The 26,009-nt window shown below is 34.0% G+C and overlaps 1 protein-coding gene across 1 annotated transcript in view; it reads right to left on the bottom strand.

Moving 5' to 3' along the window:
• Positions 1-8,404: 8,404 nt before the first annotated feature.
• Positions 8,405-26,009, bottom strand: part of LOC128222101 (uncharacterized) — a 56,198-nt gene continuing 38,593 nt past the window's right edge. The window contains exons 3-4 of the mRNA XM_052930947.1: positions 15,482-16,536; positions 8,405-12,101 (exon numbers count right to left, since the gene is read on the bottom strand). Of these exons, the coding sequence (XP_052786907.1) occupies positions 12,041-12,101; positions 15,482-16,536 (1,116 nt within the window). The 3' untranslated portion in view covers positions 8,405-12,040. The remainder of the gene's footprint in view (positions 12,102-15,481; positions 16,537-26,009) is intronic.

Here is a 26,009-nt window from a genome sequence, read left to right as displayed (position 1 = left end):
AATAAACCTTAAACAAATAAAATAAAGAACCAATACTCACTCTTTACGTCCATTTCCCATCTAATTCATAGCGACGCGTTGGAGCATTTTCAACGCATGACAAATGTAATGGCTCCAGTGATTGTCCGCCATGTATTCGAGTAACAAAATTGAGTAGGAGCTAGCAACACACCACATGATATACAAACTTGTCTACCGTCTTGTTTCTATCAACTTCCTTCCGTACTAAACATCCATGTCAGTCGTTGTATGTGATATAATATAGACAAACAGCTACGTATTGCAAATCAAACTCCACACAGCGGTTACTTCCCTTTGCAATCAACGGAGATCATTTTCTTTACAATTTACATGAAACTCCTTTTGCACTTACAGATCACAGCACTGTTTCTATGTCCGTCACGTTATTGTCATACAGCATATCGAACTCTTAAATGACTTATGGATGCATCTTAAACCGAAAGATGATACTGAAATATTTTGGAGACTTATTATTATACAAAACCTTTAATAATGGGAATCCCTTTTGCCTGGGAGTTGCATTGTTGAACTGAAATATGAAATCGGAACAGGGTTATTCATTCGTACTTGTCTGTTACAAACAACTCAGTTGTGGTTGTGCAAAATAAATAAATACGTACACTTCACATGCTATGTTAAACAATGGGGAGGACGTAATCTCGTTTTATGCAAACATTAAGTGAGAAAAATATTTCATCGCAAACAAAATGGTGGATTTAGAATAAAAAGGACCGATTCTGGTACCAACTTTTGCTTCGTAAGTGGACGTTTTCTTTAAATTTTGAAAAAAATGTATGCGTCTAGTCTGTGGCGAAAAACATATTCTTCGATCGATATCTTAGTTTGGTATCATAAATTTAAAGATAAAAATGTTATTGAACATATAGTGGCTTAGGAGGCTATATTTACAAATAAACGTGTTGATTTTATCCACAATTTTTCGTATTTTCTCGGCAAATATGGCATATCTGTGCATGTTGTAACTGTGCTTGCATGTATATATTCCTATTTTTCAAACTTCATGGTTATTACTCGACTGTACATGTTTCCAGGCCGATTTTTTGTACCTTAACCCCCCATTATGTTTATTGCAAGCACATTACCCACTTTTTGGTGAAATGCAAACAAACTTCTGCACAATTGTTTAGCATTGAACGGATACGTTTTTAGTTCTGAGAATGCTAATAATCACGAGTCTTTTAGTTCGGTATGTGATGTGTATTATAATTTGAAGTCAACGACTTTTTCACTTAAAGAAAGGACTTGTACTTCACCATGGCCCGATTTAGAAGGTAAACGTTGCGAGAAAAATCACAGAAAATTACACAAGACCGCAGCGACAAAGAAATCCGTCAATACATGAACAGAAAATGCTAGCATGTCGCCGATGAAAAAATGCGCTTGTGTGATGACAACTTCCAATGTAGTTACATTCTCAGTATACAAAAAAGAGATGTGTAACGTCTTTAACTCCTAACCCTAACCCAAAAGGACACGACTAACCCGGAAAAGTTTATCCATCGAAATACCACATGAACAGAAGCATGAAAAATTAATTTCAATTGAATGTAAGAAACAACTACTTTTTGACAGTGAAATCTCAAGCAAAGACAATACATGTGCAGTGAGTCGCGGGGAGCGAAATAATGAAAATTCAGCCAGTACAGAGGTTCATGAGTATGTGGCGATTAAAATGAATGCTAAAAGCGACGAATTAGATGTAGACATATTTAAACTAGGACTACATGCTGCTGGGCCAGAAAACGCCCAAGGAACTGACACATTGAGCAGACGTAGTGCCACAATAGAGCGTTTAAAGGCCTAGTTTAAGCCTTCTATAAGTGACCCCTCCATCCGTGTATAGTAAGCAACTTCTATGAACTGATCTTAATCTTTATTGCTCTCTGCTGTCTATCAGATATCAGAATTGAGTGTCCTGATGTTCAATTCTGGAGGTTTAATTATAGAAATGAACAAATGATCTTGTCTTATAGTTGTTGTTTTTTCACTTTTTCAAATTATAAGAAAATCATTATAACAATGCTTTAGAATAAGAATAAGAGTAATGTTATATTGTATACATGTATATAATAGCTAGCCCATTAATATGAATTAATCATGATGCTTCTCAATTGGGGTATTACAATGGTGACCATGTATTTAAAGTGGATTGAAATATATCAGCTATATAACTATTAAAACACTTATGACTCTTTTTTGTTTACTAGTATTATTTATTTTCCATCAGTCAAATTAATAAATACATTGGCTATGCAAATTCTATATTCACAAATTTGTTATGTATTAGTGATACAATGAGATTATCTACTTTGAAAGTGTCAAATCAAAATGGCCCTGTGCCAATAAACAAATACACATGGAATTGTCCACTGCTGTGACCCCAGTGCAATAAACAAGGGATTTTGTTTTGGTTTACTGTCGGGTTTCTTTGTCGCTGCGCTCTTGTGTGATATTCTGTATAACGTGAGGCTCGTTCGCCTTCTAAATTGGGCCATTGTGAAGTCCGTTCCTGAAGTGTAAAAGTCGTTGACTGGACGCATACATTTTTCAAATTTTAAAGAAAATGTCCACTTACCAGGCAAAAGTTGGTACCAGAATCGGTACTTTTCATTCTAAATCCGCCATTTCGTTTGCCATGAAACATTTTTCTCACTTAATGTTTGCATGAAACGAGATTACGCCCCTCCCCCCCTTGGTTAAAGAAATACAAGATACAGTTTCTGATTACAATACATGTGCCTACCAGTAGGTGAGTAGTTTTCAGACAGTAGTAGTCCTCGAAATGGCAGGGTTTTTGCCTCTTTTTGAGTATTTTTAATCAAATGATTGAATCATTTGAGTAGATACCAACACTTTCCAACAGGTTGGGAATTTTTTTGATTAAAATCTGACAGTTGATCCCCTATTCAAATCAAATTTGACCTCCGCTATAAAACGTGTATTTGGCTACTGGAAGCCACGTTTCCGAGAAGTACTCGCCTAATGGAAGTCACCCGTTCGAAAATTATTTGCCTACTGAAGCCACGTGTCCGAAAACTACCCGCCAACTGGAAGGCATTTGTCTGAGAACTAGTCGCTTACTGGAAGGCATATGTCTGAGAACTACTCGCCTACACGAAATCCATGTCCGAAAACTACTCACCTACTGGTAGGCAAGTGTCAGAGAACTACTCACCTACTGGAAGGCACGTGTCCGGGATCTACTCATCTACTGGAAGCCACGTGTCCGAGAACTACTTACCTTCTGGAAGACACGTGTCCGGGATCTACTCACCTACTGGAAGGCACGTGTCCGGGATCTACTCACCTACTGGAAGCCACGTGTCCGAGAACTACTCACCTACTGGAAAACACGTGTCCGAGAACTACTCACTACTGGTAGGCACATGTACGAGTACTACTCACCTACTGGTAGGTACATGTCCGAGAACTACTCATCTGCTGGTAGGCACGTGCAATAGAACTAGCCGCCAACAGGAAGGCAAAGGTCCGAGAACTACTCGCCTACAGGAAGACACGTGTCCGAAAACTAAACGTCTACTGGAAGGCACATGTCTGAGAACTACTCGTCTACTGGAAGGCACATGTCTGAGAACTACTCGACTACTGGTAGGCACATGTCCGAGAACTACTCACCTACTGAAAAACACGTGCACGAGAACTACCCGATTACTGGAAACCACGTGTCCGAGAACTACTCACCTACTGGTAGGCACGTGTCCGATGATTACTCACCAACTGGTAGGTACGTGTACGAGACTTACTCGCCTACCGTAAGCCAAGTGTCTGAGAACTACGCACCTACTGGAAGGCACGTATAAGAGAACTAGTCACTTACTGGAAGGCACATGTCTGAGAACTCCTCGCCTACCGTAGGCCACGTGTCTGAGAACTACTCACCTACTGGAAAACACGTGTACGAGAACAACCCGATTACTGGAAACCACGTGTCCGAGAACTACTCACCTATCGGTAGACACGCGTACGAGAATTACTTACCTACTGGTACGCACGTGTCTGAGAACAAGTCACCTTCTGGAAGGTACGTTTCCTTGAACTGCTCGCCTACTGGTAGGCAAGTGTCAGAAAACTACGAGCCTACTGGTGACACGTGTCTTAGAACAACTCGGTAAATGAATGTCATATGTCTGAAAACTACATGCCTACTGGTTGGCACTGGTCTAATAACATTAATAACCCATTTATTGAAAGGCAATTGTTCGAGAACTTCTCGCCTACGGGTTGGCACATGTGAGAAAACTACACACCTACTGGTAGGCAATGTCCGAGAAATATTCGCATACTATTAATCATATTTCGAATAACTATTCGTCTTCCGGTTGGCACGTGCACGATAACTAATCGCCTACCGGAAGACACGTGTCCAAGAAATACTCGCTAACCTGTAGGTACTCACTGGCAGACACGTGTTCAAAAACAACTCGCCTACTGGTAGGTACATGTCCGAGAACAAATCGCCTACTGATAGGTTCATGTACAAAAACAACCCGCCTTCAGGTAGGTTCATGTCCGAGAACTACTCGCCTACTGGTAGGCAATGTCCGAGAAATATTCGCATACTATTGATCATATTTCGAATATCTATTCGTCTTCCGGTTGGCACGTGTCGGAGAACTACACGCCTACTGGCAGGCACGTGTCGGAGAACTTCTCACCCACTGGCAGACACGTGTTGGGGAACTACTCGCCCACTGGCAGACACGTGTCGTAGAACTACCCGCCCACTGGCAGCCACGTGTCGTATAACTTCTCGACTAATGTCAGGCATGTGTCGGAGAACTACTCGACTACCGGCATGCACGTGTGCGATAACTACTCGCCCGTTGGAAGTCACGTGTCCGAGAACTTATCACTGACGCACCTACTTCGTTCCCGAGATCTACAGGCCTACATATAGGCACGTGTCGGAGAACTTGTTTGAAAGAATATTGAAACAAGCAACTTGAAATAAGTGAACGTTTCTATTTTTTATATTGTCAATCGTCATGCACAGTTAGTCTTTTCCCTATTGGAATTCTTAGTTTTACCACGTTAATGCTTCTATTTCAAGGTAAGTGCAAGAACAGTAAGTATAACAACAGGTAGCATATGTCATAAGATAAGCCACTTGTCTTACCATTATAAGCGCTAACATAGTTCATTTTTAAATAGTATAGTGTCCTTTATTGATACAGCTTTATGCTTTTTATACAACACATTACCTCCAGGATGACAGAAAAGCGCAAGCATGGTTCATCTTAACAAAGAGCTAGGCCTTGTTAGATACAGCTGTGTGCTTATATTACAACTATCAACACCATAAAGATGGAGCTGCGCACACTTGGTTCATTTTAACAGAGAGTTATGGCCTTGTTAGATACAGCTGTATGCTTATATTACAACTATCAACACCATGAAGATGGAGCTGCGCACACTTGGTTCATTTTAACAGAGAGTTATGGCCTTGTTAGATACAGCTTTATGCTTATATTACAACTATCAACACCATGAAGATTGATCTGCGCACGCTTGGTTCATTTTTACAGAGAGTTGTTGCCTTGTTAGATACAGCTGTATGCTTATATTACAACTATCAACACCATGATATTTGAGATGCGCAGGCTTGGTTCATTTAGAGTTGTGGCCTTGTAAGAGACAGCTTTATGCTTATATTACAGCTACCAACACCATGAAATTGTAGCTGCGCACGCTTGGTTCATTTAGAGTTGTGGCCTTGTAAGATGTATGCACTTCATACACCTTTCAACACGCTACGGATGTGAGAGCGTTAATTTGGATCAGTTTAATAGAGAATTGTGAAATTGCTATAGAGAGCATTATGCTTATTCTACATTGCATTAACTCCATGCATGGTAACATATCAAACCGCCTTTTGCCACTATTACCTATAAAAAAAAAAACGTAGTTTGTGTTGTAAAATACGCCAGTTGACCGGCAACCTGACTTCCATATTTTAAAACCAAATACGTAAGCACAACCATGAAGATTTTGCAATTATTTCCTTAAATTCTGTGTTGGAGAAAACCAAATCAATGCCATCTAGAAAGTACTCCATAAGGTCAAATGCCCATTTAGTCGCGCTTTATAAGAAATGAAAATTTACAAAACAGATCATTCACAGACATTTATTCAATCTATCATAGCAATGTATATCAAACATACACATTTACTCAATCTCTAGTAGCAATACACACCACATAAACACATTTGTTCAATCTCTGAAAACAATATATATATCATACTCATCTATTCAATTATTGGCTGAATTTTAAATTAAAAAAATAGTTATTTATGAACAAAGCTAGATATGTTCATTATTACAGTTAAAATATGACTCCACTTTATTGACAAATTAGTACACACACTCCATGAATAGTTCTACACATCGTCCGTACATATACTTATTACACACAATCCATACATAGTTACTACACATCGTCCGTACATATACTTATTACACACACTCCATACATAGTTACTACACATCGTCCGTACATATACTTATTACACACAATCCATACATAGTTACTACACATCGTCCGTACATATACTTATTACACACAATCCATACATAGTTACTACACATCGTCTGTACATATACTTATTACACACAATCCATACATAGTTACTACACATCGTCCGTACATATACTTATTACACACAATCCATACATAGTTACTACACATCGTCCGTACATATACTTATTACACACAATCCATACATAGTTACTACACATCGTCTGTACATATACTTATTACACACACTCCATACATAGTTACTACACATTGTCCGTACATATACTTATTACACACACTCCATACATATAGTTCGAATGCATCATCCATACACATAATTCTACACACAATTTACACATAGAGTTAATGTTAACTATCTATAAATAGAGTCATTACACATACTCCATACATACAGTTATTACACATAATCCATACATAAAGTTATTACACATAATCCAAACATATAGTTTTTACACATAATCCATACATACAGTTATTACACATAATCCATACATACAGTTATTACACATAATCCATACATACAGTTATTACACATAATCCATACATACAGTTATTACACATAATCCATACATACAGTTATTACACATAATCCATACATACAGTTATTACACATAATCCATACATACAGTTTTTACACATAATTCATAGATATAGTAAGAATGCATCATCCATACATACATTTCTTACACACAACCTATACGTGGAGTTATTACACACTATCCAAACATAGAGCTGTTACCCAGCACCCACACATACAATTATTACACATCATCCATTTAAAAAGAGTTATTACACACCATAAAAATATATTTATTAAAAACATTCCATGCATAGAGTTATTACACACGGTCCATACATAGAGTGATAAAACATAATCCCTTATTAACAGTTAGGACACACCATCCAAACATATAGTTTTACACACCATGCAAAACATAGAGTTATTAATCAACATCTTAAAAAAGAATTATTATAAACCATCCATACATACAGTTATTACATACCATCCAAAAATGTTATTACACACCGTCTATAAATTTGGTAATTAAACACCATCCATACATAGAGTTATTACACACCGTGTATACATAGAGTTATTACACACCGTATATACATAAAGTAATTAAACACCATCCATATATAGAGTTATTACACACAATGTCTACATAGATTTTTTCACACCATGCAAACAAAGAGTTATTACACACCACGCATACACAGAGTTATTACACACCATCCATACATAGAGTTATTACACACCGTCCATACAATGAGTTATTACACACCATCCATACATAGAGTTATTACACACCATCAATACATAGAGTTATTACATACCGTCCATACATAAAGTTATTACACACCGTCCATGCATAGAGTTAATACACACCATCACACTAATAGTAAATACACACCATCAATACACAGAATTAAAACTCACTATTTCACTCAATACAAAACGGAATAATTACACATCGTCCATACATAGACTTCAAATTCTTCATCCATGAATTGTGTCTATATCAGAGGTCACTAACACAGCATGCGTGCAGCACTTATATTTTACAACATTTCTATAAACAATAAGGGTGATTGAACGCTTCCAATGCAGGATATGTAATTCATGATTGAGAATATTTGACTTTATCGAATAAAGTTATATCTTTATTTTATAAACTGTTTAAGACTGAATAAAAAAGCACTTACATCATTTTGAAATTTGTAAACGATTGTGGCCTAGACAGTTAAAATTTGGCCATATTTCGAAAAAAAAACCTTTGCCTTTTTTTTAAGACACCCTCATGTCGAAACGCAATAATTATGAAAAGTAAACAAATTGCAGATACACTAAGCTTACGTTAATATTACGTCTTCGTAGTTAAATAAGTAAACAATATCGTAATTAACTTATATAAAGTTAATAAATTGCAAACACTATAAGCCTACGTTAATATTACGTCTACTTAGTTCTATAGGTGAACAATATCGTAAGTAATATGGAAAAAAAATTGCAGACACCATTAACTTACGTTAATGTTCCATCTACTACGTTCAGTAATTGAACAATATCGTAATTAACTGATGACAAGTTAATAAATTGCAGACAACATAATCCTACCTTAATATTACGTCTTCTTATTTCAATAAGTGAACAATATCGTAATTAATATGCGAATAGTTAATAAATTGCAGACACCATTAACTTACGTTATTGTTCCATCTGCTAAGCTTATAAACTTAACATTATAGTAATTAACCATTGAAAAATAAATGAATTGCAGACACCATTATTGTACGTTAATGTTATATCTACTAAGTTCAATGATTGAACAAAATAAAAATGAACATGGGAAAGTCAAATGAATTGCAAACACCATTACCTTACGTTCATGTTCGTCTATTTAGTTCAGTAATTGAACAATATAAGTACAACAATTGGGGAAAGCAAATACATATCAGTCACCATATTGTGTCAATCAACATACAATCACGTAACGTCGACTACGTTCAGTAATTGAACAATATAGTAATTAACTTACGAAATGTAAATGAATAACAGACACCATTAACCTTCGTCCATGTGACGTTTACCAAGTTCAATAAATGAACTCTATATTACAATGGAAATGTAAATGAATTACAGACACCATTAACCTTCGTCCATGTGACGTTTACCAAGTTCAATAAATGAACTCTATATTACAATGGAAATGTAAATGAATTACAGACACCATTAACCTTCGTCCATGTGACGTTTACCAAGTTCAATAAATGAACTCTATATTACAATGGAAAGGTCAATCAATTTAACTAACGTTCTTGTACCTTCAACTTCATTTGTTAATGCGCCTTTCCATTTCACAAAACAATGACTCATCCAATAACTATGTTCAAAACTTGTACAAAGCAAAATACAAAACATCATACAATAATCAGTTCGTACATGTACCGTATAATCAGTTGAACATATGAACAATGTACTTATTTACATGGGCATACTACAATCGATATGAATAACAATGGTTTAAAATTATATGCAGAAATTTCCATAAAAGTTAAACGTTCTCATATTGATATATTTGTGTTTTTCATGAGGTTTTTTGTTATAAATTCAATTCTATATAAACAATGCGTCTTTCCCTTTAAGAAAACAATAACTCATCCAATAGCTATATACACAAGTTATACAAAGCAAAATACAAATGGTGTCATGGTTTTCATGATTTTTTTGTTGTTATAAATTCAATTCTTTATCAATAAAACAATGCGTCTTTCCCTTTAAGATAACAATAACTCATCCAATAACTTTGATCATAAGTTATACAACGCAAAATACAAAACATCATACAATGATTAGAACATACATGTACCGTCTAATCAGTTGAATAAATGAACAATGTACTTATTTAAATGGGCATATTACAACTGATATGAATAACGAAGGTTAATGTATATACAGAGATATTCTTAATAAGTAATGATGAAACGTGTACATAATGATTTCTTTCAGTTTTTCATAAAGTTTTTCGTCATGAATTCAATTATGTTCCAAAACAAGATTTTCACAGGTTATTCAAAGCTAAAAAGTAATCATACAATGATCTTTCAATTCACGTACCGCTTACGTATTACTATTAATTACTTCCAAAGAAAACTACAATTGAAAGAAATTGGAAATTGGTTAAAATTCTTGTAAGTAATATATTTAACACAAAATGCATCAAAACGTGTACAGAAGTTAGAACTATTTTTCATTTCTTCCTGTTTTAAGTTCAAAATAACGTATGTTCAATCATAAAACATATTTACAAATTGTACAAAGCATTCTACTATCATTTATCATTATCAGAACTTATGACTAGGAACATAACGACACAATTATTTCTGTCTCAATAGATTCTGATTGATAAAGGATATTGAAACAATGTTCATGAATGTATAAATAAAAGAAAACAAAAATGAATCATGGAAAAATGTATATAGCAGACAGTATGTTATACACGCTTTTGCTTGTTTCTTTTCCTTCAATGATACATACTGTATATGTAATCTTAAAACACACTATTTTTATTCTATGATATCTGAATGTAGTTATGAAAGAGAGGTATTTTAATCGTTTGATTAATCATATCTCTATCTGAAAGTTTGTATTGTTATAAATGTCCCATGTCAGCCTCGAGATGTTATTAAAACCAATGGTAAATACCAATGTGGGTATCCAAGAAAACAAACAATGTTAATTGGTTATTTTGTTGTTCATGTTGAATCTCAAACAATACACAACAAACAGGTTAAACTCAAATCAATAAGTAAAGATTACTATTTGTGATAATACCTTCAAAACGACAAAACTACTTTTACAAGCATTATGATTATTAAAAAAATCAATAATACACGCACATCTTACATTCAATATCATAAATAAAACATATCAGTATCAAAAACAAGTATGAAAATTTGCGTCTTTGTTACATCAGGGTGATTAATTTATAAAATGGTCAAAGTCCAATGTCCGGCTGTTCCACCGATCGTTCTCACTCCTGATAAAGGTGACCAAATGGAAAATAGCATTCTTGATAATGGAGACCAAAACGAAAAAAAACTACTCTTGATAAAGGGGGGCTAAATGAAACATAACATTCTTGATAACGGAGGCCATACAAAAGAATAATTCTTGATAAAGGAAGGGGGGGGGGGGCTAAATAGAAGATAGCATTCTTGATTATGGATGCCATATGTAAACACAAATGCGAAATGCTCAGGAACATTTTGAAAAAGGGGATCAACTAGAAACGATAACTCGCCAACATAGAAATATATACCTCTTGATAAAGGTGGACAGATAGAAACGATAAATCTTGATGAAGGGGGCCAAATGCAAAAAATAACTATTAATAACGGGGGCCAAAATAAAGAAGAACACTTGATAAAGGGTTCCAAAAGGAAATGCTATAATTAAGAAAGTATAGCTGTTTCATCCTATAATAAAGAACTTATATCATTGTCAACCTTTAATACGTTCTTTTAAAACTTGGTGCAAATGATACAAACAAAGGAATATGTCTATACATTGTGAAAACACTGTCAAAGAAAGTATTTACAGGAACACACCCTAAAACAACTCGTTTAAGTATCTACAAAAATAACTCCAAATCACTTCCGTCTCCCCATTTCAGGCACAAAATGTCTCTCGCGTTATACTTTGTATGAATGCTCTCCCGGTCTCCCGATTCCTGCAATTCTCGATACACTTTGTATGAATGTACTCTAAGTATCCCTATTGCAGGCACCAATTATGCATTTTTTGTACACTTTGTATTATTGAGCTCTAATACCAGATTGCAGGCACGAATTTCGTAAAACGTTCTAATAACACTTAGCATGAATGAATTCTCCGTGGTGATCAAACATTGTCGTTGTCAAACATTCCGACGTCCGTTCTACATGCGTGTACATTCCGTGACTTCGGGCTTCTCTGCAGTGGACTCAGTGAGTGCAGACCTGAATCGACAGAAACATTTCAGCAGGGTTAGAATTTGATATCCGTTCCATTTTCTTTTAAAAAATAAATGATTTTATTTAAACAAACAAGCTATATCATTATAAGCTTATTAACATAACTGCAGGTCGTTTTAAATCAGTGTGTATCTGAAATAACAAAACTCTTGGTTGGTATTCAATATGTATCTAGTTGGATTTTAGAACGATGTAGCTAATCGGATTCAATGTTATTTATAACTGTCCAATACAGTGAATGAAGTCAATGATGTATGACCCTAAGATTAACCTAAGTTGCAAATTGAATACCACCCCAGATGTTTAACTGAGTTTTCATTCTTGAAATAAAAAAGAGAGTTTTCAACGGCATCATTATGTTGGACTGTTTGTTATAATTGTGTTTGTCCTTAAATCCGCCCGACGCATTCGCAAATTCATAACCAGGGACTTCAGCCTTACAGTCAACGATTGCGTCACAATCACTGTCATCACTAAAAATATACATCATGTGATTCCGGTTCGGATTGAAATATCCGATCAGAGTGCACACGCTTAAGTCGCTAACGAGGCTTGTCGGAAAAAAACATGACTATTTTTTATTACATACCTAAAATTATTAATTCATAGAAATGTTGATGTAGAAAACGCATTTTTGCACACTTCATCAAAACGCGCGTGCGACGTTTCTAACTGACGTCAATACTCGTAGTCAATTAAGATCACTGTTAACAACAAGTAGATCCTTTAATAATTTCATTTTAATTAAATCTTACATACTTATTCATTTATGTGCGCTTCATTTAAATGGCAAAATATACTTTTTATTAACAATCCAATGAAAAAAAGAACTGGGGCTTTGTTGCGCGTAACTCATGAGCATGTGGGGGTGCCAGATGAGATATTTCAGCATGGCTAAGTTAACCGGAAATGCCCATCCGGTGTGCAATGAAAATATATAATAACTAAGTTGAATACATTGTAGGCTTGGCAATATTCCACAATAGGTATTTGTAACATTATAAATTATCGAAACGTTTAAGGTTTTGTAAATAAAAAAAATACATCGTCATGGTCGTAATTATAATATTTGGCGATTTTTTAAAATCTGTACATATTGTGTTGTTTTAATCTGTAATGGTGAAACTCTAAGAAAGTATAGAAACTCACAAAGATACTCAATACGCTAATGTATTTCACACCGTTTAATAGGTTTTGCATTAATATTTTAAAATATACCTGCCAAAGTTTAATTTTAAAATTACAAACTCCGTACAGACTAAACTTGTTGGCTCGATATTGCATGACTCGATATACTCGTTGGCTCGATATTGCATGGCTCGATATACTCGTTGGCTCGATATTGCATGGCTCGATATTGCATGGCTCGATATTGCATGGCTCGATATACTCATTGCCTCGATATTTCATGGCTCGATATACTCGTTGGCTCGATATTGCATGGCTCGATATACTCGTTGGCTCTATATTGCATGGCTCGATATACTCATTGCCTCGATATTTCATGCCTCGATATACTCATTGCCTCGATATTTCATGGCTCGATATACTCGTTGGCTCGATATTGCATGGCTCGATATACTCGTTGGCTCGATATTGCATGGCTTGATATACTCGTTGGCTCGATATTTCATGGCTTGATATACTCGTTGGTTCGATATTGCATGGCTTGATATACTCGTTGGCTCGATATTTCATGGCTTGATATACTCGTTGGCTCGATATTTCATGGCTTGATATACTCGTTGGCTCGATATTTCATAGCTCGATATACTCGTTGGCTCGATATTTAATGGCTTGATATACTCGTTGGCTCGATATTTCATGGCTTGATATACTCGTTGGCTCGATATTGCATGGCTCGATATACTCGTTGGCTCGATATTACAAGATATTTCATGGCTTGATATACTCGTTGGCTCGATATTACATAGCTCGATATACTCGTTGGCTCGATATTGCATGGCTTGATATACTCGTTGGCTCGATATTTCATGGCTTGATATACTCGTTGGCTCGATATTGCATGGCTCGATATACTCGTTGGCTCGATATTGCATGGCTCGATATACTCGTTGGCTCTATATTGCATAGTTCGATATACTCGTTGGCTCTATATTGCATGGCTCGATATACTCGTTGGCTCGATATTGCATGGCTCGATATACTCGTTGGCTCGATATTGCATGGCTCGATATACTCGTTGGCTCGATATTGCATGGCTTGATATACTCGTTGGCTCTATATTGCATGGCTCGATATACTATTTGGCTCTATATTGCATGGCTCGATATACTCGTTGGCTCTATATTGCATGGCTCGATATACTCGTTGGCTCGATATTGCATGGCTCGATATACTCGTTGGCTCGATATTGCATGGCTTTATATACTCGTTGGCTCTATATTGCATGGCTCGATATACTCATTGCCTCGATATTTCATGGCTCGATATACTCGTGGCTCGAATTAGTTTAAAAAGGACCATTTTTCTGCTATATATTCATATAAAATTTGATCGGATGGCTCGATATCGTGAGTGGCGATATTTTTCCACGCTCGATGTCATTTTCGCAGTCCCTAGTATTAATTTCACACTGTGTTTTGTTGCTCGATGTCATTTTCGCGGGTTCCTGTAAGAATTTCCCACTTTAACGTGTTTCCTTGGCTTCATTTAGCACAATGCCATAATCGATTAGAATTACTTGATCGAAATCATAATTAGTATCTAACATAAGTGGTTTAACAGTTTGAGCAAACATGCTATAATTCTAATTTTTGCTTTTAATTGGCTCGTGTACAAACGTCAAAATTTTGTCATAACATCTGTAAATCTCAATGCATTTTGATAGGCGTCATTCACATAAAATAATGTGCTGAATGTTTCTCCAAATATTAGAATTCATACAAATGTCAAATACTGAGCAATCTAGAAAAGGACCCGGTACAACCTAAGCTATAAATATTGGGTGTTTATTGTTTACGCATAGATGTGTTTAATGTTTAATCTAAAAAAAACGATATTTTCATAGTATCAAACGCATCATGTTGCAAACTGTTCGATAACTATTTGCAATAAATACTCTTCTCTTGTGTACATAATGTATCAAATAACAGCAAAGGTAAAATACGTTCTTTAACGTACCAAAGAAAAATACACATTCAGTAAGAAATCCCGCATGGCTCGATAGACTCGAGGCTCGAAGTATTTGGGCCGATCCCGCGAATATCGAGCCACTGAGTTTCGACAGTGTAGGCTTTGAGTGGCTATTGCAATCACAATCGTTACCGTCTTACGTGCTTAAATAAAGAATAGAATCGCTATTTCGTACATAATTAAAACATATATAGCGTAAACTCACTTACTTCTTTGCGTTTACTTTAAAACGGATGTCCCATGTTTGGTCCGCCTTATAACTTTTGGGCCACACAGATTTGTATATGTCGCCGTCGTTGTTGTTTGGTTCAAACTTGAATGTCTCGAAATAAATGGAAGGGTATTCCTCCATCTTCTCCTTCAATGGCCAGACATCCGGAGGAGGCCATACACTACACTTGTCTAACACACACTCAACCAAATGTCCAGATACTGCCGCTTGACGAGCGAGGCGCTCAACTATGGCCTGTGGTATTGATACGGTATCAAGTCTGAGTTTTGCTGTATGAGCAGGTGAGTGGTTGAAAGCCATCTGAGGAAAGTAAAGGTTGTCTGAATGCGGCACTTCACTGGGCAGTATATCACAATATGAAATCTCACACGTGTATCCATAATAAATTGCACTGGAAGCAACATACAAACACAATGTTTCCGATATGTCCGTGTCTTCGATCTTAATATGTTTGGTACAGTCCTGTGACGGGCTTGGTGGAGGTACCATCTGGTTCCTCAGCGGATTGTATTCGTCTGATATTTCGGTACAACAAAACAATGTTAATGTTACTGAATGGTTGAGTTGATTCATCCTACCGACGATTTGACAAATTTGTTCTGTTGACATCCTAATACATGATAGTTCCAACACCGTGGTATAATCAGCTGAGATGGGATGTGGAACCACCGTCGGAAAGCCTGGTTGTTCAACAGCAGGGTTTGATTCCAGGGTGATCATGTCCAAGTCACATTTCACGGATTTACCGCATCTGGTCACGTAATCAATCAGACGAATAAACCCCTCTACTGTGATGGCGAGACACAAAAGCTCAATGTTTGTTGTACACTCAGATGATACTTCCTGCTGCTCGCTATCATTCTGATCCTGCGGTACATCATCTTCCGGTTCTATGGAACATTCCCGCAACACCAATGACGTACCTCCCGCTTTTATGAAAGACTGCGATAGTCGTCTAAACTGTTCCTCTGACATGCGGATACGTTCCAAGTATACGTACTTCAGGAGAGAGAAAAGACCTTCCCGCTCATTCTGTGGAATAATGTTTTGGTATAATTATGACATGTATCTTGAAGAAGTATTAATATTAGTATTAGAAATAGTCATAGTAGGTTGTAATAATAATAATAATAATAATAATAATAATAATAATAATAATAATAATAATAATAATAATAATAATAATAAAAAAGATAAATAATACTAATTATTAAAATAAAAATAATAATAATAATAATAATAATAATAATAATAATAATAATAATAATAATAATAATAATGATGATGATGATGATGATGATGATGATGATTATAATAATAATGATAGTAATAATAATAATAATAATTATAAAAAATAATAAAATAAATAAAATAAATAAAATAAATAAAATAAATAATAATAATAATAATAATAATAATAATAATAATAATAATAATAAAAGTAATAATAATAATAACAATAATAATAAAAAAATCATAGTCATAATCATAAAATAAATAATAAAATAAATAATAAAATAAATAATAATAATAATAATAATAATAATAATAATAATAATAATAATAATAATAATAATAATATTAATAATAATAATAATAATAATAATAATAATAATAATATTAATAAAAAATCTAGTTATAAAAATATAATATAATAATCAAAATAATATAATAATAATAATAATAATAATAATAATAATAATAATAATAATAATAATAATAATAATAATAATAATAAAAATAATAATAATAATAATAATAATAATAATAATAATAATGATAATAATAATAATATTTGTATTATAACAACAGTTCATTACGTATAAACAAATATAAACAGGGTATATTTTTTTCAAATTCCAAGACACTTAGTCGTACTTTTACAATTTATTTTTTTTATTTTAATAATGCTGTTTATCCAGTGTTGCTTGCTTTTCAAACCCTTCCTTTATTGATACATCAATTATAAAAATATTAGTCCGTGGTCTTCGGATGGCTGTTTGATCATACACTCATTTAAATCGTGCCATCGGAATGTCTGGAAAAATCAATTTTAAAACAATAATGAGCCTGTATATGTATCACACATTACCGCCGTGATACAGCAAAGATATTTATCGTGTTTGTTCGACTATTTGCTGTCATTCAGACCGCTGTTTTTATTGTTTTGGCATCCGTTAAAATGGCATAAATCTGCCACACATACTTCTGCAAGTTAATGCAAAAGGTTAAATTGGGTTACCGCGTTTGAACGGTCAACAGAAAGCGTGTTTCCGCTATAATAAACAACACAAGGCATTATACTTATTTTGCATTAATTCATTCTAGTCTACTTATTTAGGGCAGACTTATTAGTACTAATTTAAAAATGACACATAATGGGATTAGAAACAGATGCAACAATATCCATTCTGATTTTAAATAACTTTCTAGGTCTACATTCGGTAATAACTATGAAAAATAAAAATCTTTATCTCTAAGTGTCCTTTTTATCGTAATATTATGTTGGCACTTTCAAAACAACTGTAAACTGTATTCTGTGTGTGTAAGTATGTGTATGCGTGTATACGTGCGCGCGCGCGCCTGTGTGTGTGTGTGTGTGTGTGTATGTGTGTGTGTGTGTGTGTATGTGTGTGTGGTATGCCAATGTGCGTTTGTTTGCGAGAATGTGTATGCGTGTATACGTGCGCGCGCGCCTGTGTGTGTGTGTGTGCGTGTGTGCGTGCGTGCGTGCGTGTGCTTTATACTATTTTGTTACATTAGCCTCGATTATAGATCCTTTGTTTTCTTAACTTCAAATCACGACTATTATTCTATTTATTAACCTATTTCAAGACATGTGCACTTTTTCATTAGTGTAAAATTGTCCAATTCCTATATCTTGAAGCAGTATTTTACATATGCAACACATATCTTGATTCCAACCATAACATTACCGGAGGGCCGTATCTAATAATGTTCTTAAATTTTGGCCCCACCCATTGCATTATTAATTATTATTTAAATCCGAAAGTCGATCACACACACACACACACACACACACACACGCACACGCACACACACACACACACACACACACCACACTTGAACAAACAACCAATTATCCGCTTCGAAACAGACATAATTATGTAACTATACCTAGACGTTTAAGTATTTACTCGAAATCAACAATCCCATCTTCCATTGCTTCGTGAAACCGGCTTGATGTTCACCTTCGTAACAGTAACACGATTAATGAATTTAAGGCATCTTTATAATATACATGCAAAGGCTCAATGGTTCTTAAATAATATCTTGTCGGGGACAGACTTTCAAATCTCCACCATACAAGAATCAAAAAATCTTGCAGCAACCTTAATGCACATCTCCACATAAACTTTATTCGTGATAATCCTATTTGTGACTGTGGACAAGGTTCAGAAGATGCAGAACATTACTTCTTTAAAGTGACAATCTTATTCAAAATTAATACATACACATGCTTAACAAGCATAAACTTTGAGTGATAAACCTTTGACTTATTACTAAATAATGCATTTATGGAAAATCTTAATTACTGATAACACGATTGTGACCGTGCATTTGATAGCTATAAAATCGCAAAAAATATTAAATGATTGGTAAATGCTAAAAGTTTTAAGTAAGTACTGTAATCTTCCATCGTGTCATAAGGTAGAAATACCGTATGTTCTGTACCTTTCTTTCAAATTAAACTCAGTATCCTTCATAAGAATAATTGTTTTCGACATATCCGTTTTTTGGTAAATTAAAACAATTGTTTAAATTTCGGTAAATCGTATTTGGGAGTAAGAGTGCATCTTTAAATGTAGTAGATACGGCGAAGAACGCGTGTTATTTTTTAGAAATACTCGAATGTTTCATCCTTTAAGTAAATTATTATTTTAGATAGAAGATAACACAGTCGATGAAAACAGTGTGCTTTTTATTGAAGATTTAAAATACATACAATTAACGAAACGTTTCTTTTGATATCACCCTCAAGCACTATATAAATGGTATGTTATTACATTGTATATTTTTCTGTTTTTCTTTTTTTTCTATAGTAAATAACATTTTCTCATTTATCTAGTTACGTTTATTCATAGATTTTAACGACGTTGCCGCTATATTGACGCCTCGGAAGGGTTGAAACTAATGTTGTAATAATTTGTAGCCCAACCCATTTGGACTTTGTTTGATTTGATTGGAAGTGTACGTGTAAATTACGTATAAATTGCATGTAATTTATACTGTTTACAACAGGCACGCACTCAAGCACGCACGCACTCACGCATGCTCTTACGCATGCAGGCAGCACGCAGACAGCACGCAAACACACACACTGTTTGTATATCAATAAACGGCTTTATACTTTAACGAATTATATAATTAACCTGTATTCTATTACTACACTTTTAACTGGGTTGATAATGCATTAATCTTCTTGTACTTCGTTTTGGATATTCTACTTTAGTTCAAAAAGTGCTAAAATTTTAGTCTTCGCGAGTTCATGAAAGACAATTTCTAACATTGGTTTCTTCTTCTGGTGAAAGGCAAATGACAAAAATAACAAATTAAAAGCATAATTTATATGTAAAATGAATTTTATTATTATTATACATAATACGAATTGACAAAAAAACTTTCGTAGTGATATACATAAACATAAAGCAACGATAACATATAAAACATATGTTATGTCCATACCGACTGAAAATTTGAAAAATACCCAAAACAAAAACAAAACAAACATATACTCAGTTATCAACAAAAACAAATTTGTGACATTATTGTAAAGGTATACATCAATTTAGCTACATCTTTATTGCTCTTGTAATTCAATGGCAATAACTTCGGTATGATGTACAGCTTTTGTTTCACATTTTTCCAGCTGTTGTTATCGCTTTACAGTGCTAATGCCACACGACTCAACCACACGACTTAACCATTCATTTATTCCATTATGCAATCGGTCATTCACTCCCAGGCCGCAACAGTAATATAACATTTTCTATCAGTCAGGTTTACTTTAATGATATGAATTCAACGTTAATTATAAATTACAATGTGCTATATTTGCAAAACCAATAAGCTTATTTATATAATTATTATCACGAGTTATAGAATTGATAAAAACAAGAGCATTTATTACGAGGACTTCTGTGAAAATCATTATGGTTTCTTGGATTATATAACCTCAACGTTTATACACAACAATGAACTATATAATGTAAAACCCATGTCAGCTAATTATGTGTTAGAGTCTTTCAGTTTATAAATTATATTTTGAGTGGATACACTACAAACTTCACATTTGTTATGAGGACATCCTGTGTAATTCTGGCAAGTTTTTTTTAGCGAAATATATGAAATAATAAGGACACCCCGAATTCAAACAAATCATTATGTTTAAAGGCACGTACGTTCAGTAATTAAACGTTATGGCCACATTCACAACTGTATTTGTACTGTACGTATACTACGTCTTAATTTCTCATGAGAGTACACGCCATCCTCAATCATGTGTAATCCGCTTAACAAACACACCAATACACGGATTCCCTATAAAAAACAACAACTTTTGACCAGAAAACAGTATGCCAGCAATCAATCAAATTAAACTTTCTAACCCAAAGTATTTAAAGTGCAAATGTGTCAAACAAATACATTTATTTCTTCATGTTTTAGTCATATTTCAATGTAAGTATAACTGTCAAACACATGAATACAAACTTTTGCTCGTGTAGCCAGTTCAAGAGCTTGCTGGGGAGTATGAAATTGTATGTTGCATTCTCATTTATTCCTTGGGGACAATATATGTTTTGTTTTAATTTATGAACTTTAAACAATTAAAATTCTCTCAATCAAGGACTTCGCTGTCGCTACGTTTCGCTTTGGGTTTGTCATTTTTCTTAGGAGTAAGTTTAGGCTCTTCATACAACTTTTCAGGTACCTACTCAGTGTTGAGACAAATACACACTGTGCTTGCAGAATTATCATATAGTTTAAACAGCTCCTTTCGCGAATCCGAAAATAAATAATTAATGATTAAGTACTTATCAATTGTAAATATAAAATATCATTTACATATCGACAGAGGTATAATATCATGGGAGAGGGTCGTATCTAATAATGTTATGTTTATGTCAATGTACGAAATTATTTTGGTAATTAGTATTGTAGAAGGTAGAAAATAGTGATTGATATGTTTTTATTAGCGAACTGTGAGTGGTTTTCATACATTTTGTGTTTAATTATTTGCATTAATAACGCAACCAATTTATACAAATTGTATAAACAACAAATCGTGCCACATGAAGATAAAGTATTACTTTTGGTTTAAATTAAGAATCAAATATACACGTATAACCTGTTTTGTAAACTTCCGGCGCACATTCTTATTAGATTGGTACGTTAACATCATTTGTATTGAAACGCTTGAAGATCGTGGAGATTCTGATTGCAAAGAAAGTCTTACCAAGCGTGAGAACAACATGGGGAGTATACAGTGCTGTGACGAAAATATCGATATTTTAGTTTTGTAGGAATGAATAAAAATAATAATTTACAGATTATTGCAAATAATTCTTACATTAAAGGGGTATTAACCAAATATGTACTGCCGCAAGTTGATGGAGAGGCCTATTAAATCAGGGTTATCCATGTACGATATAAAGCAGCATGCATGAAGTTGTGAATCAGAAGAAAGATCGTTGTGGCAAGATCATGTAAAGTTTTGACTTTAAAACAGTTCAAGGAAATTGCAATTGGCAGAAGAGAGAAAGCTAAAAACACGTGAAAGAACATTTGGCAGATTGCAGCAATAAATTCAAAGCCTAGCACTATCATATACAATATATATGCCGTTTTGTAAACATAAACATGTACAAATTAGTACAGTCTGCAAGTGATTTGCTTTGGTAAGCACGCCACTGTTTTTTATCAAGATTTTATTTATTTTTATCTTAGAAGTGATTTTTTTTTTGGTTCTAATGGATTGAATATCTCACCTAGCGTTGTTAAGTTGCTAAAAGACAACCAAGACACAAACGAAGTCCACAATATAAAAAAAACAAAACAGAATATTAACCAGAAGCCTACAATTTCATACACGATCCGATAATGACTCCACTGTGGCCTGGAAAACGTCTGTAGTTATACATGAAGGCTGCAATTTCGTTATAGTCGATATGTTCACAGCTGGTCTTTTTGTCATATCTCGTCATTGCCCGAGGACACGAAATACGTCATAAAACGACAAAAATCCTTGCCATGTCGGAAATTCTTCCGTGCTCTTGTGGTCACTGACATATTCTCTTAAGCGAAATTATATTTGTATATAATTTAACTGCCTCGGACTTTACAGCATGCAAAAAAGCTTTCATCGAAATGAACACGGCCTTTAGGTGCCGTAGCCATTGTTGTTTCTCGGGACTGTCGATTACGCCCATATTCACTTCTCTTATCTTCATTTAGTCCAATGTCAGTCTAAAATAAATCAGAAAGATCTCTAAAATGCATATAGCGGATTACAACTTCTAAGCGTTGAACCTAGCATATGCTAAAGTGTTGTTGTTTTTTTGTTTATGAATGCCAAAATAAGTACAGTAACAAGCCAACAAGCAAAACCATGCACTTGTCTCATCTCAGTTTAAAATAGTATAATCAATCATATATGTAGTTGAACAATTTGCATATATAATTTTGTTTATAAGTCGCATGAAGAATGCTGATTATTATTGAATACAATCAGATTTCATCGTTCTTAATATAAACTCAAGATTCCCATATCGGACTCAAACTGGCAGAGTTTCAATGTTCTAATGTTGTTCTATACTACTTCACCACAAGGCCTGATGTTTTATTGTTTCACATATATAAGGTATCCATTTTAACACATGCCCTAGATTGTTTTCGGTTCAACAGAACCATCACGTATCTTTATGTTAAAACATGTTTATAATGAAATTGCTCAATTTAGTTTGGTCAGAGAAATAATAATTTTAAATGTATATTATGAAAATTCTCATTTTATATTGGTCGGAGAAATAATCGGTACGAATGTTCATTAACAACTCAATTAATAGAAAATGATAATATTCTAGCAAATCTCTCATTTTGTTTTGATGATTTTTTTAGAGAATATATTTTTCGATCTAAATGTATGTGGCAAACATGCTACTTTCTATTTAATGAAAATAAGCCTTAATTTTTTTATATACTTTTTGTCTTAGACAGGAAATGACGTCACGAAAATATTACAAACTGTGACGTAACATGGTTTCACGCAAGAATTTCAAACAGAGTAAAGTTATTTAAAAGTAAAGTGTTTAGTATTTATCTTATGACTGTTACTGGATATATCCTCAGTATACTTAGTATTTACTTATTGCCTGAATTAAAAAGAGCCGATACATGTTTTGTTTTAAATTCTTCCTTGTATTACATGCAACAATGCATGCATTGCGGTCAATGGCATTTGTCATGGAATTCCGTTCATTATCCTCGCAGGTGAAACAGGTAGGTATTATTTGTTATTTTTTACAGAGAAAAGCACATGCTCTGACACTCGTCACCGCTTTATACAAAATTTTCGAGTTTCAAAGGCTTGCTGATTTACACATTTCCGAAGCTGAAGACAGTTCCTCTAGATTAAACTTTGTGTATGTAGTACTTGTATGTAGCTACGCCCTGCAATAAGTGAGTAGAATCACGCCCTTGAACAACACTGACGTTGCACAATCAAGTAGTTTATAAACTCTTTGTAATATCATACGATATTTAGCCAGTGTTTACCAAAATCTCTAAACCGTTTCAGGTATTACATCAATTTAAATTCAACCTTTAACAGAAGATGACACAATAGTGTATTGTGGTCCGGTGTAATTTAAAAACCAATATTTGAATGTGGTTCGTTGTAATTAGACAAAACCGTGTCATTTTTAAAGTCACGTGTAATTTAACAAATCAATACTTTATTGCTGCCAGTGTGATTAAACAAAACAATCATGTATCTTGGCCCGGAGTAATTAAACAAAACAGTCGTGTGTTGTGGCCAGGTTTTATTAACAAAACGGTCATATAATGTGACCCGGTGTAAAGTATTTAAGCGTTTCACTGTTTTTTTTAAATATTAACCACAAATGCATTGTTTTTTGAAAGCAAATAATACTGACAAAGCATTAGCAATTTAAGTGTTACAGAACAACGACAATATGTTATAACAGTTGTATTACTTGAAATGCTATGAACTAATGCAAACAAAGGTATCAACACATAATTGTATACATTAAGTAGAGGAGTTTTGCAATATGGTGTAGACTACATCAAAAAATAATAAAAAATAAATAAAGTTTTCCACATGTATCGACAAAACATACAAGAAATCTAATTCCTTGGTTGTAAAATAATAACACAATGAAAATAATTTGGTTTGTCTAAATCAGTTGACATTTATATACTATTTACTTTAAATAAATGAACTCGGAAATTAACACCAGCAATCTAAAACGAGTGTACCCATCAATGCCCCATTTTTACAATGTGAAATATTAAAATGTATCCAAAATCTTTACAATGGAAAAAAAACAACAAGATAATTCCTAAAATGTGGTCATTAGGAATCATTAAATCTATTTTCAAAAACAAAAGGAGCAAAGATGATTGTAAAAACTCAAGACCAATTACTGTTTTGAGCCACCTTGGCAAATAATTCACTTCGGTTCTTAGTAGTAGATTGACTATCAACGAGAACCATTTATTAAGTGAAAACCAAGCCGGCTTTCGATGAAAATATTCAACAAGTGACCATATTTTCGTTTTACCCAAATAAATTAACTTCTCAAGGTCAAACAAAAAGACTCAAATGCTTTTACGTTGACTTTGCTGCTGCTTTTGAAAACATTTCAAGAACGAAACTTTTGAGAAAATTACTACATAACGGCATAGCAGGAATTTCTTTCTGACGGATAAAAAATAACTTTTCATATACTTAGATGTTTATACCAAAATATCAAATCCTATCTCCGGTGACAATAATAAATTATCCATGTCTTTTTAGTATAGCAAGGGCATCTGGCAAGGTGAAAACCTCTCACAAAGTAACATACAATATACAAACATGTACGTCTTCTTTCAAATAATAATATTACTTTACGCTGATTACACAGCACTGTTAGCAGAATATGAAAATGAGCTACAATCAACGCTAAATAATTTCAATGCATATTGCAATGGGATGCATCTAAAGGTAAATATTGACAAATTGAAAGTTGTTATACTTGGCGAAAATAAACAAAGAACACATTTTATTTAGAAGATGAAATTTAGTATAATGAGTATATACTTAAAATAATTATAAATTCCTAGGGGTATTGAGTAGCTCAGGAAGTTTTATCCATGCTAAGAAACACCAAATAGAACACGCATATAAGGCGCTACATCTAACATACAGATTAATACAAAATCTTGAATACCAGTTGACCTGAAATTACAGTTATTTAATA

Source organism: Mya arenaria, chromosome 16 (assembly GCF_026914265.1).
Source record: "Mya arenaria isolate MELC-2E11 chromosome 16, ASM2691426v1".
Lineage (NCBI taxonomy): Eukaryota > Metazoa > Mollusca > Bivalvia > Myida > Myidae > Mya > Mya arenaria.
The sequence above is the reverse complement of the archived record's forward strand: the minus strand, read 5'-3'. Positions and strand labels throughout refer to the sequence as shown.